Genomic DNA, 21133 nt, shown 5'->3' on the forward strand with positions numbered 1-21133 from the left:
GGCCGATGTCAGAGAAATGGCAACGAAAACCCGTGACTCTCCAGGCATTATTATTAATAAATGCCTTAAAAAATTGTCGCAAATTGGTGTGAAGCAATTGCCTAATAGGGAAGGATTGCGTAAAATCATTCGAAGAACACGAAAACAACAGCAAGTAAGTCGTCCATCGTCCATTCATTGTCATCTTAATTTTAATATAAGACAACTTCGCGTTTCTCTGTTTGTTACTAGCGACGATGTGATCTTGATAATTTTACACTTTAATTTTATTACTTGTTGACTTATCTTGAATATATTAACTCCCAAATAAGGCAGCTATTTTTTTGTTTTATTTTCACAATTTTGTCTTTTCCCTTCTCCATTCGTTTGGCTTGTTTTCTTTTCACGTATTCTCTGATTTCTTGACTATACACGAATTTTTATTTTTCATGATTTTTGCCGATTTCTTGTTTGTTTTTTAATTTAATTTTATAAATATAGTAATTATGATTAAAGATTAGCGTCTTTCAGCAACGTACCCCCATAACTTAACTAATCCAAGTCCGATTGGTCCCACTTTCTAAAACGATACTAGCTTGTATAAGCTACTCTTTACCAAAAACTAAAATTAAGGGTAAACTAAGACGTTTTAAGAATGGTAAACATGACTATTTCAAATTATTTTCTTTTAAGTTCTTATCCGTGCAATTCAAATCTGTTTGTAGAAACCTTCCTTTTCTTTTCCTGCTAACCCCCCCCTCTCGCCTTGAATTAATATCTCCACTCACCTCCGCTTTTCAGCATTTTACAGTAAACAACATAACGAAAAAGAGTTAACTTAAAAGCAAATGTTCAACAAATAGGTGTGTATTGCAATCAACAGACGTACAAAAAAGTAACGTGACATATATTGGCTGGGTTTCTAACAGTATTTTGTATAATTTTTTTAATTTTAATTAATTTTTCCAAACTAAATGTAATTAAGTCAGCTGTTGCCATTTGTCTTTTCTCACATATACCGATAAACACTGTATGATTTTTCGAACCGATTAAATGTTTTAAAGTGAGTAAAACCACTAAAAACTTTTCCATATATGTGGAAGAAGAGTAACTTATCTGTCTTTGATAACATTTGTTATATATATATATATATATATATATAATTTTTTTTTTTTTTTTTTTTTTTTGGCCACTTTTTCGTACGTCTATGGATTGTAATACAAACCCTAATAAATGTTACCAAAGGCAAGATAAGTTATTTTTTTACATACCTGGATACATTTTTTTGTGAATGTTAAGTGTTTGTTTGAAACGCAAATAGTGCCGTCTGAAGTTAGACCCCTCCTTTCCCCTCAAATAAATGGCCGACATGAGGCTTGAGGCGGTCATCTGTTGAATCTTGATAATCGCTCAAAAATCGAGGATTCTAGGAAATACCGGTAGAATCCTACCCAATAAATATCACGGTGGCAGTTATTGAGTAGGTTTCTGACAGTATTTTGTTTATTTTTCGATTTTGAGCGATTATCGAGATGTCCCTTTTATGTCTGCCCTTTTTTCTTGTTTTAATTTAAGACTCGGCACCACTTGTTTCAAACTAAATATATTATTTAGAAATCCATTCTTCACATGGTGACAAATTTTGTACTTTGATTGGTCAAAATGTGCTAGAGTACCAACTGAAAACTTGCCTTTAAAAAGTTGATCGTACACAAAAATTGAATGCGCGTTTGCAGGAACGAACATAGCAACTAGTGAAAACAATATGAACACATTGGATAATGAAGATCTTAATATAAAAATTACTTGTCGGTGACAATTTGAAATGTGACATTCGTTCAAAACAGACCCGAATACCTTTTAAAATCAACTTTTTAAAGGCAAGTCTTTATTTGCTATTATAGTGCACTTAGTTCAATTAAAGTCCACTGCCGATAAACATACTTCCCTTCCCCCAAAAACTTTTTTTTCAAACAAGAGGGAGCTTCTACTATTTGGAACATGTTTAGTTTACCGTTAACTGGCCATAAAGTGGTGCAGTGGTGCACTGGTGTAGTGGTGTGGTGCTCATTTTACGTTCATTTTTTTTTTATTTGCTATTTTACCCCCAAACGAAGCACAGTGCCTTTGGATGTAGAAGAGAAGCTAAGCTACTATTTGGAATATAATTTGCAGGGACATTATGTAGGGAGTTGAGCAGCAAGATACCTGTTCACATTACACTTCTGCATACCAGTACAGTCAGGAAAGCAAGAATCCGAGGGGGAATTGGAGGAAAAAAAACTGAATAAAAGACTTTTCAGCATCTAGGGATCTCCACTGTGTCACTGTAGAGGTGGGGTTTACGTCGAGCGGGCTTGGAGTTCGTCACAGCATCTTCCATTAAAATACTCGTAAAACAGGCACAAGGATGCAACATTTCGTCAATTAGACAAGAGTTAATTTGGTTGACAGAACGGGACCTATCAAGTTGGCTATTCTTTTTCTTTCTTTCTTTTCTTTCTTTCTTTTCTTTCTTTCTTTTTTTTTTTTTTGGAACCCGATCTAAGGGCGGGAGATTAGTGGTTGGTAAACGCTCCAGTCCAGATGTGAAAACAGTACTCCATACATGGGCAGATGGTCGCCTTGTCGACGTACAAGATACTTTCAGGCGTAAGTAACCCTCTAGCACGGTAGAGGGGTACTTCTTTGCAGCAGCCTTGGCAGTGCCCTCAATGTATTTGTTCCAATTCATGTTCCCTGTGAACGAGTTTAAATGGAGAACTTTCAGGTAGTGTAGTTATTGAGAAGGTTTTATGTAATTATTAAAGGAAAGAAACTTAGTCTTGGCAGCATTTGAATATTACCACCCGATTCCACTACTGACTGGAGATCTCCCTCTAATGTTTAAGTGATTTCCTTAGTTATGTATGTATTCCTTTTCTTCTCATGCCTGTTATAGATTTATATGGAAAGGTGATGTCGCACACTAAAATCTTAAACATTTTTATTTTTTAATTCCTTCTTTCCGGATTGTTTTTTAGTCTGTTTAAATATATTGGCCCACAAAAATTAGAATTCGATTTTTTAGTGTGGTAAACTACGCTTGGTTGTAATATCAACGCTTTAAAACAAATTAAAACACCCCCGTATGCAGATAATTTACCGCATTGAAATAACGTTATTATTTAGAAACTAATTTTAACACGGGAGGGTGTTTTGTAACTTCTGTTCTTTCACCTAACAATTTAATAAAGAAAGATATTATAAAACTTGAATTTAACTACAAAATCCAATAATAAAAAAGAGCGCGGTAACTTCTCTGCATAAGCACGCACACAACTTATACAGGTAGGTAAGAATAACTTATTTTCCCTTTGGTAACATTTATTATGATATATATATGTGTGTGTGTGTGTGTGTTTTGTCTATACTGCAAAATGCTTGCTGTCTTGAAAAAAGCTGGTGGCCAGTAACAAATAGTTTTTAAAATTTTTATCAGCCTGTTCTCAACATTCCTCATAAATGAAGGCGCTTTCGTGGGCAAGCACATAAGTAGCTGTACACATACACCGTCGCCCGGGTGTAATTTTAATTTAATTTTTTCTACGTCTTTTTTTTTTTTTTTTTTTTTTAAGTAGAATTTTGAAAGTTAAATGTAATTATTATGGTATAATTTGTTCATCAATTTATTAGCTTTAATTTAACTATATTTCCAATTTTATATTCAATAATTTTATAAAGTCAATATTACCGTAAGAAAATTAGTTTTCAAATTTTCTATCCGATCTAAGAATTTTTAAAGCAAATGCCGTTCTATTTTCCAGTTTAAATGTTTCCAAATTCCTTTCAAGGGCCACGAAGTAATTTGTTTTTCCCAGATTTAAGTTAACTTAAATCGATTAATAGTAATTAGAAAAAAAAATACTAATTTGCAAGTCACGTACAGGCGAAAAACAGACACGATAAATGGTCACAGGATTTTAAAGGTAAAAAAGAAAACATCAATGTTGACTTTGTAGGTCATTTGATTCCATTGATAAACATACCCATTTCACCCACCCAACAGCTTGTTATCATTTCATTGGCTGGTTTTCTGTTGCTAGGATACACAGGCAAGTACTATCGTCGCTACTATATAATTCAAACTCGAGTGCAGATTAAACTCATGCGTGCCATGATTTATATTACTTTACACAATTATCCATTGTTACTTTTTAAATAAAATAATCAATCAATGACAGTCTTCGAAATATGCATTTCTATTATTTTTAACGAAAGAAAAAAAATAAATACAAAAAACAAACAAAAACAGGATTCGGCATACCAGTTACTTGTTTTATAAATTCTACATCGATATTGTCGATTATTGGCTACATAAACAGCTTTTAAAATAAACAATAAAACGTCCTAATCACAGTCGCGATTATTTTAGCAAATTCTTAAAGATAGACTTTTTTTCAACCCAGTGTGCCGCTTTTTAAAAATGTTAATCTTTGTGAAACAAATAAGTTTATTTCTTATTGAAATAAAAACCAATTGAATTTAGCCAGTCACAACTTTCAGCCGAGTTTTTTTTTTCTTTTTTTAACTTAAATTTTCAAGTGACTTATTTTTTTTTTAATTTGAATTTTGTATCAATAGCAACGTAACACCAGAAAGTCTTTTTAAAAAGTAGAATAAATCCCTGAAGACTGAAGCAATGTTTCCAATCCCGTGTGCCTCTTTTGAGGGAGCTAGTTTTCCTCGCATTTCAAACCTCGTGTGAGGCAAGTAAAGAACTATTTTTTATTTTTATTTTTAATATTGTATAAAGTTCTTTTTTATGATAACACCACTCTGATTCATTTCTCAAAAAAAATAAAAATAAAAAAGTCACTAACCTGCAAAAAAAAAAAAAAAAAAAAAAAATGTTTATTCCGGAAACCGTTCTCAATATGGGGAGGTTGGAAAAAATTTCGGAATTATCGCCCCATTTAAAAACGGCTTTCGGAATAAACTCTTTGCAAGAAGCACACCTAGCACAGACAGCGCGCATAATAACAAAGAAAAAAAAATAGCAAAGGAGATTATTTTAAGTTTTCTTTAAAGACATTTAAGTTAAAAGAATTTTTTTTTTAAATTAAACTGGAGTAAAAAGGTTCAAACTAAATCTTAAATAAGCACAAGTGACTTTTTTCAATTTTTTTTTAACACAAACTATATTCTAAAACTTTGAAACAAATAACAAAATTTGAAATATCTCACAACATAAATAGTTGTATTTAATGTATTTCTATTTATCTTTTTTTTTTTTTTTTTTTTTTACTTTCTGGCTTAAGAGAGAATATTAAGAAAAAAGTACTTTATTTTTTGCAAATATCTTTCAGTATGAAGTTAAAAAGATAATCGCCAAAAATAACCTCGCTCGAAATTTGAGTAAATTCGTTGTAATAATTTTTTTTTTTTTTTTTTTTTTTTTTTTTGCTGACGAACCCAGTAGCTCGTTGCAACAGGGGCAAATAGTTGTACAATTTTAGTCGCCTTCCCATTCTGCTCCTGCTGATTCAAGCAACTTTACACGTTGTTAACAGGAGCACAGTCAGTCGTTCAATGATAGGGAATAATTTTGATCGTACATATTTAGTAAAACCGACATTTGTGTGGTGGGTTGGATTTAAAATCGAAGAATACAATTTACTTATTGTAAAAATATACTTTTATATCCGAAGATATATTATAAGTGTATGGTGATGGGGGAAGAACCAGACAAAGAATATAAGTTTAATTTTAAGCGATTGATTACTCCGTTTATTTAAAAAAAACAAACTTAAATAAAATGTTCTTCAGCGCGTCTTCCTTTGTTGATATAACATGGGTACTCATACAGAGAGTGATCCGTGCTGAAATAATATTATTTTAAAAGCCATTCTTAACATGGGAGGGGAGGTTTTGTACCTATTCTGTACTTTTAATCTTACAATTGAATAAAATAAAACATAACTTTAATTAAACGTAGAAATAAGATTAAAAAAATAGCGCGGATCACTCTCTGCATTAGCACCATAGCATGTCAATAATTGTTATTCCTTGTAGAATTTTGATAACAATATCGAAAGATAATTTTTTTATTTTTAAGAAAATCCAAGATGAGCAACACAGCAGATTTGTTGTCTACTGTTGATGAAATATGTCTATGTATTTCTTGCGCTGGGTGGTTTTGATAACAATCTCGGAAAATAAGAATTTGTTTTCCAATGGGAAACGTTAAGGGAAGCAACTTAGCAGATTTGTCGCCTACTTGTTTTTTGAAATATTGTTCCTCTTATGTTTAACTGGGGCGTTTATTCAGCTGTGCTTTACGGGCATCGTAGATCCTAACATGGTACAGATTTGTCGTCTGCCAGTTAACGATATCGACTTTGTCTGCAGCCGTCTCATCTCTCGGGCAAGCATCTAGAAGTAGCGCCTTCGATGGATTTGTTTATCCTTAGTCTGGAGATTTGACCAGTGGTCTGGTGTGGAAGTCAGTACTAACCGGTAGTGACCGGTGAACTTGTAGTACTTCTCATATCTCTGTTTTAGTAGAGACCCGTGACCAAACTGGTCAGGGTTGAAGTTGGGTTCTCAACTGACAGGAATTCGAGCCTCCCGCGATCAGTGGCTCCTCTGTATTTAAACTTAAACATAGCAGGTGCCCGGCTCCCACAGCAAGTCATTTCTGATTGATCAAAATTTGATTTTGGCAGCCAATCAAACTGTTGGAAATTAACCAATTAGAGTTGAGTATTTTCTGTTGCTGCTATTATTTGTCATGGTTGGGGCTGTCCCTTCTAATTCCATAATGTGTTTGCTACTCATTTTTTTGTGTTTTCTTTGCGAGAAAACTTCACAAATCGAAATGAGATCTCGCACTCAACTTTGTAACAAAGTGGAGAGTTATAGTTCCCCCCCCCAACTTTATTAGTAAACTAATTCGCTTTTGCCGGGAGCATGAACAACAAAATAAGTGTTAAAAATATTTAACTTCTTCATCCGTCTCTCATGCAACTGGTTCGATAATAGAAAGAAAACTGATTGGCTAATAGTTTCAGTTTTGTTTTTAAAACGACTACCAGTAAAAAAGGGAGGGATGCCTGTACCTTGTGCAAATTTGATATTTGGTGACCCATTTGGAATGGATATGTTAGTTTTTTTTTTTTTTTTTTTTTTTTTTTTTAACCATAACAAGTGTAACAAAAAACATGACCTATTCTCCCTCGCTGTCACTGAATCGCTGACATATCCTGTATTGGAAACGGAATTTGGCTTTTTATATAATTTAAAAGTTTTGTTGTTGCTTTTCTTTCAAAACTTAAAGACAAATATACTTATTTTATTAAAATGTATTTGTTGTAAATATTTTATTTCTTCCTTTTGAAGATATAGGGAAAAATAACATAAAACACAAGTTTCTATTTTACTTAAAAAAAAAAAAAAAAAAAAAAAAAGAAAAGGCGTTTCTAATAAATTTTTGGACCGTTGCTAAAACGATGTAGAAGGAAAGAAATGAGATTGAGTATATACAAAGATCCAATGATGAAACAAATAGAAGTCAACGCTTTTGAGGAAAATAAATAAACACACACAGCGGTTTCTAAGTACATCATGTTCATCATTATAAAAAAGGTTACATTTAAAGAAAACCATTTTCTTTCAAATTTTTAGATAGCATTAACTATTAATATATTTACTAATTTTTCACAATATTTTAAAGATATCTGCTATTCTTTGATACGTAATAAAACTTGGAAATTAAATTTTGTAAAAAGTGCAAAGGATAATTTGAAACAGAAAATTGGTACTTCCTACAAGTGAATATAGAAAAGTCTTTCTGTAATTAGTTTTGCAAGACTATTAACTTCCTACTTTATTTCATGTTTTTCTGAAGAAAAATAAAACCTTTCTTGGTAGATATCGATAAATCCAAACGTGATTGCATTTTAAGGCTTTTCGTGATTTTTTTCACACCTTTTATCCCGTTTGCTTATATTACAAGCTAATGGCTACCATATTTCTTTTATTTTTGGCGTCTAATAATAATAAACTTCTATGAGGATAATTTCATATTTCTCTTTAGTTATTAAAATAAATTAATTTCGTTATTGAATTTTAGCTTTTATTATATTAGTTTTCTTCTGTCTCTAGCCCTAAAAGAATACCTGCATGATGGCGATTTCACAGTGGAGCAAGAGTTACACAATCCTTGATCCAACATAATTGTTCAGTGACAAAGAATTCCAAGACAACTGAAAACAATGGTGGGATAAGTGGAGGATGAATTTTTACGTTTTCCTTCCTCTTTGGATTAGTTGTCCTATCAAGACTTGAGTACAATCTATCTTACTATTTTATGAATAGCTAGGGGGAGGGGGTGGTGAATGATGTCCTCCAAGAGTATTAGTGAACATAATTCTACAACCCTGACGAAATTTGAACCCGCCATGTCAACTATGCAGTTTATTCTGATAATTTTCTTTTGGATATTAGAAATTAAACTTAATATTTTTTATTTTTGGATAAAACCCCATATTTACTAAGTTGTGAGTTTGGTATACATATTTAAATATTGTATTTTTTCTTTTGCTGATTACCAAGTGAAAGTTTAAGCAGACCAAGAATCCAGTTGTCAAACTCCTTGGTCACATTTTGATCAGGAACTCTTATCAACACTTGCTAACCACCTTAAAGGTCCCACCTGTCAGCAAATAAAAAAATTTTGCTTTGCTGTGCATGAAACTCGTCTAAGGAAATTTTGAGTAACTATTTCCAAAAGGGCTGATAAGGCAAATAATATTCTACCCGATGGCCAGTTGTAACATGGTGCATATGTGTGCGTGGGAAAGTAGCTGCAGCAGCGAAGGAAGGATGGCTGCCTTGCAAAGAGATTAGTAGCAACAGTAATAGCCGAAAAACTCGCATGTGCAAATTAGGAAGTGTGCGTGAAAAGAAAAAGGAAAATGCACTATCGTGTTCGGGGTAGAAGACGGTGCGTGTTGAAGAAAATGAACGTTGAGGACAAGAATGGGCCAGCTGCAGGAGAAACACGGCCAAGTAAAATGAACATGTGGCCGCGAGAAACGTTTTTAAAAGGTGCCAAAAGTAAAGGTAATGAATGCTTTTGTTTAAAAGAATAAAAAGACAATCCGGATTTTTATTTCCTTTGTAACTGCAACGTTATGCAAGGTTGACAATAACTAGCTAAGTATTCTTGGTTGGCGGCTGATTAGATCAAAATAGAGCATTACAGTCGCATATTGCATGAAGAAAATTTGTTCCGTTCTCATAAACATATTGACCTATTTGATAAGAATTATTTTTTTCTTGTGCAAAACGATTTGTTAAGAATGAAGAGAAATTCACTCGTTTTTAAAACAAAATGAAAGTACAATTATGAATTACTGTGTCTCTGATGTTGCCCATGAATCTTTTTGTTTTGCTCATGCCCCCCCCCCTCCAACCTTCCCCTTAATTTTGTTTTTCCTCTTAATTTCTAGTAAAAAAAAAAAAAAAAAAAAAAAAAAAAGACATTTTTGGAAAAATAATCCAATGAAGAGATATATGGCATTAAAATTTTTTTTGTTACATAAAATAGGACGTTTTTATATTTTGTAAATAGCTAAAATAAGTCATTATTGAAAAATGTGTTTTAAGGAATTTATCTTAAATTGGTCAATGAAAATGCATAACATATTAGGTTGGTGTACAAATAATGTTTTTGACGTTCAACTTCAAAAGATCATAACTCCTTTCATAATAAACTTTATTAATCGAATTAAGAACCATTAGAATGTACACATTTTTGCCAATGAGAAACAAGTTTATTTATCATATTAGCATAGAAATCCGGAGTTCATTGAAGGCCAATTCGTCATCATCTCGACTTTTGAAGCATTTTTTGCGCAGGAAGTTGTCGAGATGCTTGAAAAAGTGATAATCGGTGGGCGAGAGGTCTGGTGAATATGGCAAATGAGGCTCTCGTAGCCCAATTTATTCAGCTTCTGCAGGGTCAGTTGAGCAACATGCGGGCGAGCGTTGTCATGAAGGAGAATTGACCCTTTCTCAGGCACGTATGTTGGAGCTTCTGGTGTATTTCATCAATTTGTCGGCAGTACTTCTCCGCCATAATCGTTTTGCCCGGATTCAAGAAGCTATGATGGATGAAACCGGTCACAGACCACCAAACAAGTATGATCATTATGATAAGGGATTTAATTTATAAATTTATAATGGCAAAGGCATCACTTTTTTTTTTTTTTTTTTCACATTCTTTTCCTCCTTCACAGTACGGGTTCAAGACTGCCTGCCTACTACCATTTTTTTTTTTCTATGCTCAACACACACCTCCAAACACCCAGGCAAGTTACTAATATAATAATCTAGTAAAATAGCAACTTCTTTGTTATGCCAATGGAAATGATTCAGTATTTATGTAAATGCTAAGTACCAATCAGTAGCAGTTAACTTAAGTATTAGTATTATTTGTAAACAACAATTTTTTCCAAATGAAACAATAAAAAACATTTTTCTTTTCATGACATAAGCACACTAGTACCTTATTGATGTTCAAATCAAGAAAAACCTGATTAATTAAAATAAAACTAAGAATTATGATATTGTGCTTCCCATTATTGTCTGGCTGGAATAATGACATAAAGTAAAATTTTAAAACCTTAATTTCTATGCATACAAAATAAATATCCAAGATCTAAAATAACATGTCTCCTTGAGAAAGAGATAAAAGAAAGAAAATTCAAGTATCTTTTTAAATTAAAACAAAAAAAAACAAAAAAAACCCCTCTCTCTCTTTGTTTATTATAAAGCCAGGGATCAACTTTTAGATTGAAACTCAATGAATATTGTGATGGAGAATGTTAGTCTTAATTATGAATAACCCCTATGGTTAGATGATTTATAATTGGTGTTTTAGGTTGGTGTCGGATGGGAAAATTAGAAGAAACAAACACATTTTTTCTATATGAAATAGATGAATATAATTGATGTCACTCCATTGCCTGCACATTTCTTCACTGAAAACCAAATTGCAGTGTAGAAAGTGTATATGCATAATAAGAAAACTAGAGAAACGATTTTAGTTTTGACAAAATTTGTGCATCAGGCAAAATTCTTTTTGAAGTGTGGAAATTTCTATTAAGGTAAAATGGACTTTTCTTTGTTTCTCTGCTCTTCATTTATGCTGTTTTTTTAGCATAAAATATCAATTCTAAACGTTTAAGCTGATCTTGATGAACCAATATTTCAAATTACATTTCAGTTTATTCTGCCGATTAATTAACAAGATCTTAAGATGTTTCTTTCCATATTTAGTGATGAAAATATTTTAAATGAAGTGCAACTCATTAAAAGATATACTAAGCCGTTTAAAGAAATGTGTTGATACATAAAAAAAAAAAAATTAAAAAAACTCGGATCAATTCGTCATTTATTTATTTATTTGTTTTTGTTTTTCAGGATGCTAGTACCTCACAGAATTACCTGAATCCTTCATCTTCCAGTCCAAGCATAAATTCTTATAATTTGAATGCCCAAAACTCAACAATTGACACCAAACCAATAACGGTAAACCATGCTGACATCAAAAAGCAACAGTTAGAATTCTTGGAAGCTCAGATGCATCAGGCTGACGTGGAAGCAAAAAAACGTCAAGCCGAAGCAAAGAAGCGACAAGCTGAACTGGCAGAAGCAAAGAAATTGGCGGAGAAGTTGGCAGAAGAAGAAAGGTTTGTACAACTTATTTAAAAATTTTTTTTTTTTTTTTTTGTAAGAACAGAATAATTTATCCTTTTCTTTTATGAGTACTATTCTCGACCTTTTAATAATATACCTAAATAGACAAATGATAATAACATCTATATTATAATAATGTAATTAATGCCTTTGTAATGCTAAGGGAGATAATTCACTAAATATTCCAGTAAATGCTAATATCAATCAATAGTAGTTCACTGAAGTATTAGAATTGTTTAATAGTATTATTGTAAATAAGAATAAAAATTTCTTAGAAACATATTGGGTATCACCTGAAAAGAAAATCATTTGCACTGTGATCTTTGAAAAATTGCAGCTTTCCAGTATCTGCTTTCCATCTCTCTCTCTCTCTCTCATTTGTGTTGGGTTGTGTCCAACGGATGGAAGATGTAACATTAGAAAATGTCTTTCATAATGTATAAAATTTTGGTCACATGAGGTGATACATCTCCATACAATCTAAATGTTATGGAGAGTAGAAAACGCATTGTGGATGCGTTATCGACAGCTCCTGTTACTCTCGCTTCTTCTTATTTGTCCCTCAGTCCTCATTTTTTAATGAGTGATTTTTCTGACAAAGGGAGAAGAAATAGCTGTTTTCTAGGTTGGCAGTATTTTGCGCGAACAGTTGGCAGAGATGGCGGAAATTTTCTGTTTCTATGTCTATCCTTGTAGCCATGTCACTAGTAAGGGTGCTGGAGGTAAAAGTTTTGTCTGGGCTGACGTTATCCGCCTGATAGTCAGGGACCCGAACCTTGGATTAACCACTAAGGAGGCTGTCCTATCAGCAGGTGCAAAGTACTGGGGCTGCTGTATTGCCATTTGGTGAAAGGATTCTGGACCATGCAGTAGCTTCTGGTGGGGCCTCTCGATGCCATACTAGTGGGTAATTGTTAAGGCTTTACCTTATCATTAGCTACAAATAAAAAAAAAAATAAAAAAATTCTTCATTTATTTTTCTCTCTTAGTTTCCCCTCTCTGTCCTGCTCTAAGTAAATCGGACAACCTAGTCCACAAATTCCAAAATTTCATCATGACAAGTTTCAAGAAAAAATACACGATTAAACCCGATTCTCCAACTTCCAACGTAGACCCCTACTACCATGTCTCCTTCTCCAACATCAGGGGTCTACGTTCTAACCTTCCAGAGGTTGAAACCCAATTACAGGAGACTAAACCAGACCTTTTATTTTTAAGTGAAACTGGCATTGGACAGGCTATTTCCCTAGAAGAGTTCACAATTAAAGGATACTCTAACTTAACTTCTAAATCTGACCCCCAAGATCGCCATGGGCATGGAATATGTGCCTATATTAAAGATAGCTTTCCATGTGGTAGGGACATCTCCAGGGAAGATCCTAACTTACCCTATATGTGCTTCCGGGTTGCTTTAGCTCACACTACTGCATTTATATTTACTCTCTATCGCCCCCCACAACAGCGGAGTTACTATCTTTCAAAGCATATCTGAGAAAATTGACCAAGTCCTATCTGCTTATCCTTCAGCTAACATTCACGTATGTGGAGACTTCAATGTTCACAACGTCGAATGGTTGACCCACTCAAACAAGACCGATGATGAGGGGAGGTTCTGTCATGATTTCTCCATTGCCTATGACCTCACTCAGATTGTTCAGGAACCCATCCGTGTGCCCGACAATGACGGCCAGTATGCGAGCCTACTAGACCTTTTTCTCACAACTTGCCCTGAACTATGTTCAGTTTCTGTTCTGTCGCCTCTTGGCTCTTCCGACCACTCTGTTGTATCAATTAAGATAAAAATGAAATGTAATATGTCCCCAGACGTACCTCTCCATCGTACAGTATATCGATACACTAAGGCTGACTGGGATAGCTTCCGTACATTTATATCTGATCTACCTCTGCTTTCCATGTTTAAAAAGGATGTGTCCTCTATAGTATTAGACCTGACGGAATGGTTAATCGTAGGTATTGACCGTTTCATACCCTCGAAAAAGTTTCAGCAAAAACCTAACAGCCAGCCATGGTTCTCTCCAGAATGTGCTGCTGCCATTGCGCACAGAAATCACTTTTTCCACTGCTTCCAACATAATAGATGTATGGAAACTAAAGCCGCTTTCAGGACTGCCAGCAACCATTGTAAGAAAGTAATAAAGAACACAAGAGAGTTGTATGCTCAATCTGTTAAGTCCAAAGTAGCTGAGCAGCGACTTGGTTCCCACCAGATTTGGCAAATAGCAAACAGAATCCTGAACAGAAGCGTGTGCTCCATCCCAACTATTATCAATGGACCTGAGGTAATCTCGTCAGCATCAGACAAAGCCAAACTCTTTGTCAAGAACTTTGCAGCTAATTCTACCCTTTGCGACCAAGGCCGCCAACCCCCAATATTTCCTCCTGTATCAGAAAACACGCTATGTGATATACGTATATCTGTACGTGATGTTGCCAAGCTAATCAAAAACCTTGATTCCAGTAAAGCAACTGGCCCTGACGGTATTCCAATTATAGTACTCAAAAAAACTTCAACCTGAACTAGCGCCCATACTTACAAAACTGTTTAAACGTTGTCTTAAGGAGAATAGTTTCCCATCTCCCTGGAAAATTTCATCAGTATGCCCTGTATTTAAGAATTCAGGTGATCACTCATCCCCCTCTCAGTACAGGCCAACAAGTCTCCTGTGCGTCATGAGTAAGTTGTTGGAATCTGTGTTAAATACAGAAGTAATCAAGCATCTCAGCAAAAATAACCTTCTTAGTGACACTCAATATGGTTTCCGTTCTGCTAGATCTACAGCAGATGTGCTTACAGTTATATCTCCTAGGATTAGCAAATCTCTCGACGGAGGCCACCTTTCTAGGGCAATTGCTCTTGACATATCTAAGGCCTTTGATAGGGTATGGCATAAAGGTTTACTTCATAAGATCTCTAGCTATGGTATAGCTGGAAATGTCTTCTCAATTATTAAATCATTTCTTTCTGATAGGTTCATAAGAGTAGTAGTTGATGGGCAAAAATTAGAAGCTCACAGTATTAATGCTGGTGTCCCTCAGGGGTCCATTCCGGGCCCAACTCTTTTCCTGATCTACATTGATGATCTTCCAAATCACATCCTTACATCATTTGTAGACATTTATGCTGACAACACTACCATTTATGATAGCACATCTAAGACAGTAAACAACCAAGTTCTCTCTCCTCTGATCTTGAGCATGTAGTACAATGGGGAAAGGAGTGGCTGGTTACTTTTAATGCATCTAAAACCAAGCTTCTCTCTTTACATCATCAACATTTTAATCCACATTTGTCATCAATTGAAATGAATGGCTCTCGTCTTGAGGAGGCCTCAAGTTTTGACAAGCTTCTGGGCTTGACCTTTACTCCTGATCTTAAATGGAACACGTACATCAAATCTGTTGCCAAGCCCACTGGAAAAATGGTGGGATCTTTCTATCGATCCGGTAAATATCTCACTGCTGATGCTATTCTCTATCTATATAAGAGCCAGGTACATCCAAGAATGGAATATTGTTGCCACATCTGGGCAGGAGCTGCTAGAAAGGACTTGTCCTGCCTTGATAGAGTTCAAAATAGACTTCGTAGCCTCGTAGGAGATGTCCTTTTCTCTTCCTTGCAACATCTATCTCACAGAAGAGATGTTGCGAGTTTGTCTCTGATGTATCGTTATTTTCATGGAAGGTGTTCAACTGAGCTTCAATCTATGGTCCCCCCCTCACCAAACTTTCACAAGAAACACTCGTCTAGCTGTACACACTATCAATAATTCCCCCCCACTCTTTATCTGTGCCTAAACCTAAACGTAGATTCCATGAACAAAGCTTCTTTCTTAGAACTGCACGCCTGTGGAATTGTCTTCCGTTTTCCTGCTTTCCAGCTGACTACAATATGGTTGTGTTCAAGTCTAACGTAAATAAGTTCTTGATTAGCCGTTCTATATAAGTTATCAAATTTACCAAATTTTCATTACTAATGATTACTATATTGTCCAATGTCTACTGTACACTCTTTAACCCTTATCCTTGAGTGGCCTCTTGGCCTTGATAAGATAATCATAATTCAAGAAAAAAAGATAAGGAAAAATAGAATGGATGTGATTCTTTCTAAAAAAGGGTGGAGGGAATTATCGATAAAAGTAATAAAGGAATTAGAAATATTGATAGAAGTTATAGTTTCAAAAACACTATTTATTTACAAGAAAGAAATATACAATGGGAATGGATAAAAATTCAAGTGTAAAGCTGCACTAGGCAGTTGTCTGTTATTTGTGTCATATAGTTGCAAGGTATGGGAATAACAGGCTTAACACGGATTACCTAAGATATAGGAAATATTTCTGATTTTACATTTTGCCGCCAATAATTTTATTTCTCATTCGAAAAATGTTACTATTTTGAACAGAGGTTTATGCTGAGAGATGCTTTTCCAGACATAAGGTTCCCTGCTGTGGTTATGACTTATTTTGAGTTTTCCAAATTTAATGATTGTGTGTGTGTGTGTGTGTATGTATGAATATACTAGCTGGATGCCTGGCGTTGCCCGGTTGTACAATATGCTTAAACATGATATTTTAATTTATGCAGAGTGCGTATGTTTATTGATTATTATGTTACGAGGAATAAATTGCCCGGTGGATTAATTTTCAAAAAAATAAAAAGAATAATGTTGTTCGTCTCATCAAATTTTGTCTGTGTTTACAATATTACATCAGCTGATATTTGTCTTGACAATGAACACTTTGGGAAAGTTCATTTTTGATTAATGTTTAGTTTTAAAATATGCAAACAAAGAAATGATTTGCAGCGATTTTAAATGATACCTCTTTTATTGTAAATTGAACTTGTTTAATAAGAAAAAAATTAAAATAATGAGGTACACTCGGGCTTGAATCTGGGGATCATTCGATCTGTGGTCAAATGCTCTACCAATAAGCTATATCTTCAGATGACAACTAATCTCTTTCTCTCTTTTTTTTTTTTCTGAGAATAAATGATTTGCTGAGATTTTATTTTGTTTGACCGGTGTAATGTAAAATATTCCCCTGTAAAAATTATTTTTTATTAATAAAGAGAGAAAGACTATTTTTTAAGATCATATTTTTTCGATTTTTGATACTTATCAGATGATTTCCTGTACAAAACATATCTAAGAACACTACCAGACATAAATTGACTTTGTGTGAAATTTGCAAAAAGCGTGGAGTGGAGATTAATCTCTGAAATAGCAGAAACTCTTAACAATGAATTATTTATAATTCTGTACATTAATTGCTTGTTTTCTCATTTATATTCAAAATATATATATAAAAAAAAAACTAGCATTCCAAAAAAAATGGTTAACAGATAAAAGAAAACTTCAACTCACATCTAAGAATTGTATCTTTTTTCTTTGTCATATTTTAATTAACATTAGAGCTTTTATTTTGCATAAGACATTAATAAAACAATAGTTGTAATATATTTTTTTAGATTTTCGCATAAAAACTTATTCATATAATATAAAACTTATTCATATAGCATTGTGAACAGAAATACAGTTTTATTTATTTATTTATTTTATTTTTAGAATGCTTATTTTATTTATTTTTTTTTACATTCTTTTGTTTCAGGTTCATTATCATATTCACTTTAATGTTCATTTTTATATCCTGACTTGCATTGAACGACTTCAAGAAATCAACCTTTTAATAGGTATCCCAAACCCAAATTTTATTTTCATTATATCTAAAAAAAAAAAAAAAAAAAAAAAAACATTGTGGTCATAGATTTTTGTAAACCATTAAGAAAAGTACCAAATTTATTTTGGTAACTCAATTAGCCATCAAGTTATAATCGTTCAAAGTTTGTCGGAAAGTTGAAAATTTTATATCATGGTCCAGAAGCCAAATTTCATAGTATATAACTAAAAAATGTAAGCTACTAACAGATGAAAAATCCTTATAAATGTAATGTCATCTTGTGGTAAATGAAAATTAATACTAATGAAAGCAATAATTATTAGATGAAACCAACCTGAAAAACTTTCAACTTAAAAGATAAGTAAACGTAGATATTTCGTAGATATTTTATAGGCAGAAGTCTTACTACAGTCCCTTCCCTTATTGATTTTCTCAGAATTCTTTCATAAGCTTCTGCTATGGTAGATATATCAAGAACACTCCAAATCCTATCATCACTTGAAACTGGCATTACCTCAAAACCCCATCTGTAAACAAATGCTGACTGTACCTGTGCAATGTCATCTGAGAAAGGCCATCAAAAAAAATCTTTTCTACCTTTGGTTTGCGATAAAAATTTTATTACAGTGCTGGATGCAGATATAACCTCAATGACTTGGCCAATGTAAAAGTTGGTGTCATAGACAGCAACTCATTGTCCTTGATGCTCATAACGGAAGATATCCTGAGATGGTTCTTCATCACAACTGCAGGAGTTATCTGAATGTTCAGCAGATTCACTAAGGGACTTTTTTTTGTTGCTTTGGAAGTGGAAATGAATTAACTGAATTTCTTAAGTAGTTAAAGAGAGCAGCTTTCAGTTGAACTTTATTTCCACTGGTGTTGATTTTGACACCTAACACAACCTTGAGATATCTCAGTTCAAGTTTCTCAAAAACACCTGATAGAACATATAGGTCTTGGGGGGTACTTCTACGGTTTATCGCCGAAAATGGAAACACCATTTTTTTTTCGTGCACCTGTCGTTAAAATCCAAAGGAGAAATCAGTATTTTAAACTATGGCCGAAGCATGAAATAAATAACAAAAAAAATTATACTACATGATGATTTTTCGGTTTCATTCAAATTAATTTGTTGTCAACCCTTTAAAGTTGCTTTAATTCAAAAAATATTTCATTAAAATTATTTATTTTTCAGAAAAAAACAAACTATTTTATAAAAATCCAATGTTGCTTTCATTACAAAATTGTTTTATTAAAATTATATTTTCTTATGCAAACTTTTCAATAAATGTTTTTACAATTATATTTTGATAAATTTTTATACAGTTAATGTTTTGGTTTTCAAATGGCGCTTACCCAGTTTAAGCAATTATGAATGTCATTTTCATTTTCTGTTTTAGTAATAAATATATATATATATACATTTCATGAAAAACATTCCCGTTTTCATTAATTAAATGGAAACATTTTCAATTACGGATATGTTCTCTTTCACTTTCTTTATTTACTTTTTTTCATAGTTCTTTCCGGAAGTAATTAATATCTAGTTTAATTTTTTTGTTATTTATTTCTAACTTTGGTCATAGTTTAAAATACTGATTTCTCCCTCGGATTTTAATGACAGGTGCGTGAAAAAAATGGCGTCCCCATTTTCGGCGATAAACTGTAGAAGTACCGTCTCGGGAAGTATTAAATAAACAAAATTTATTTTTACAGTGAAATTATTTTTTTCATTTATGCACCACGTGCACATAACTTAATTATATTTTCAGTTATTATTTTTTAAGTAATGTACAGTGTAATAAAAAAATAATTTATCAAAAACGCTCGCTAGAACATAAACAAAAAAATGCACATTTTTACGTGAAATTAATTTTTTTATTTACACATGACTTGTTGCATGTAACTTAAAACTTAGCTATATTTTGTTAATTTTTTTTAAAGTAATGTAACTCTACAGTCTAATAAAAAAATATAATTTAAGAAAATGTTAGATATATCAAAAATGCCCGACAGAACATAAGAGAAATAAGTAAACAAAAAAATTAGGCACGTTTTTTAAAATGAAAAAAATGTTTTCCGTCGGTCACATACAACTAAAAATGTTTTTTCATTTAAAATATACCCAGTTTAATTTTTAAAAAATTATTTAACAATGCTTAAGTTTATCCAACCAAAAGATGTAGAAAATAAACAACTGACATTATTTTTTAAATCGTAAATTTTCATTTCTTTTATTGACGTGTTTGTCACACAAAAATTATTATTTTCGACAATAACTTTCTATAACTTTTAAATAAACAAAAACAAACTCACTTAAGAACTTTGATATATCTGTGAAACAAGTTATTTGTTTAAGTTTTCATTAGGTCGTGAGGCTCTGGGTGCTGACAGTTGATTTTTGTGATGATACTTCAGTCACTTGGGATTAAGTTGTAAATCTCGATGTGTAGGTACAGTCACTTTTATTAGTGGCGCTCCTTGATTTATGAGCGTAGTAATGTGACACCAACAGATTATTAAAGAGGAGATATTTCTCTACAAAACGATTTTTTCAATTGAATTTCTTTTATATTTGTTTCACTGAAGTTTTCAAGTTGGATTTTTTTGTGAAAAACAACTTTAAGCTCACCATATTGATAAGTGACCTTTTTTCTTTAAAATGGTACTATTTTTTTTATACCTAGAGACTCACAATATCGCGCACACCAAATTTGAAAAACACCATTTTTTTTGTGTAAAATATAAAACTGTATTCACCAGAATTAGTGACATAACTTGAAGTAACCTGTAAAAAAAACTATTAAAGACACAAGAAAAAGAATTATATATCTATAAAGCAAAAAGTTTAAATTTTATTTAAATCAAAACTTTATCAAAATAACCCAAAAAATAAACAAGATATCGCAAGTTTAAGTTAAGGAAAATTTACCTTTATTTACCAGTTTTTGCATCCTAAACTAGGCTAGTTTAGGATATCTGCTTTTAAACTAATTTATCTCTGATCAGATCTTTGTTTCACCCTTTTTGTTTTTATCAGGTGATGACCAATACTAAGAGTAATCCAAGGAAAAATGTGGTGCCCTCCCTTATATCTTGATGTAGTAGACAGTGAAAGGGAGCTTTTAATTCTTGTCAATTATAGTTGATATTAAATCTAACAAAATTGTTTAATCGTTTGTTTTCCAGGCTGCGCAAAGAAGCTGAGAATAAAGTCTACAAGTACATGGTGTTGAATCATGAAAAGAAAGTATTGGAAACCTTAAGAGCTTTATGGAAAGGAAATCAATTTTGTGATGCAACGCTACAAAATGAATTCATCTCTATTCCTGTAAGTTCAAAATATTTTTGAATATGTAAAAAAAAAAATTTATCGTTCCAAGCGACTTTATAAATATTGATAAAGTCTTATCTTTGTTGGAAATTAATCTGAAATTGCAGTATGTTCATTGCTGTAATTGGAAATTGTCCGATTCCAACTGAATTGAAAACTGATGATTAAGAATATCTGAGGCGAAAACGAAAAAAAAATTTTTGTATATTTCTGAATTACTTTTTTAAATGACGATTATTTCTACCATATTCATCTTGGCTTTTATTTTCATAATGTTTTGAACACTAACCTCCAACCTACTTCAGGTGCATCTTTTCAAATTTGGAAATGTTTATGGTGAATTTGAGAACTTATATAGTTTCAAAGTCATAGA

General features: G+C 32.7%; 1 protein-coding gene across 1 annotated transcript in view; it reads left to right on the forward strand.

Annotated features, from left to right (window-relative positions):
* Positions 1-21133, forward strand: part of LOC145276570 (uncharacterized) — a 137831-nt gene that overhangs the window by 111958 nt on the left and 4740 nt on the right. The window contains exons 5-6 of the mRNA XM_080127766.1: positions 11449-11717; positions 20616-20757. Coding sequence (XP_079983892.1) covers positions 11449-11717; positions 20616-20757 — 411 coding nt within the window. The remainder of the gene's footprint in view (positions 1-11448; positions 11718-20615; positions 20758-21133) is intronic.

The sequence above is a fragment of the Euprymna scolopes genome, chromosome 5, assembly GCF_053919585.1.
Source record: "Euprymna scolopes isolate OS-2025 chromosome 5, ASM5391958v1, whole genome shotgun sequence".
Taxonomy (NCBI): domain Eukaryota; kingdom Metazoa; phylum Mollusca; class Cephalopoda; order Sepiida; family Sepiolidae; genus Euprymna; species Euprymna scolopes.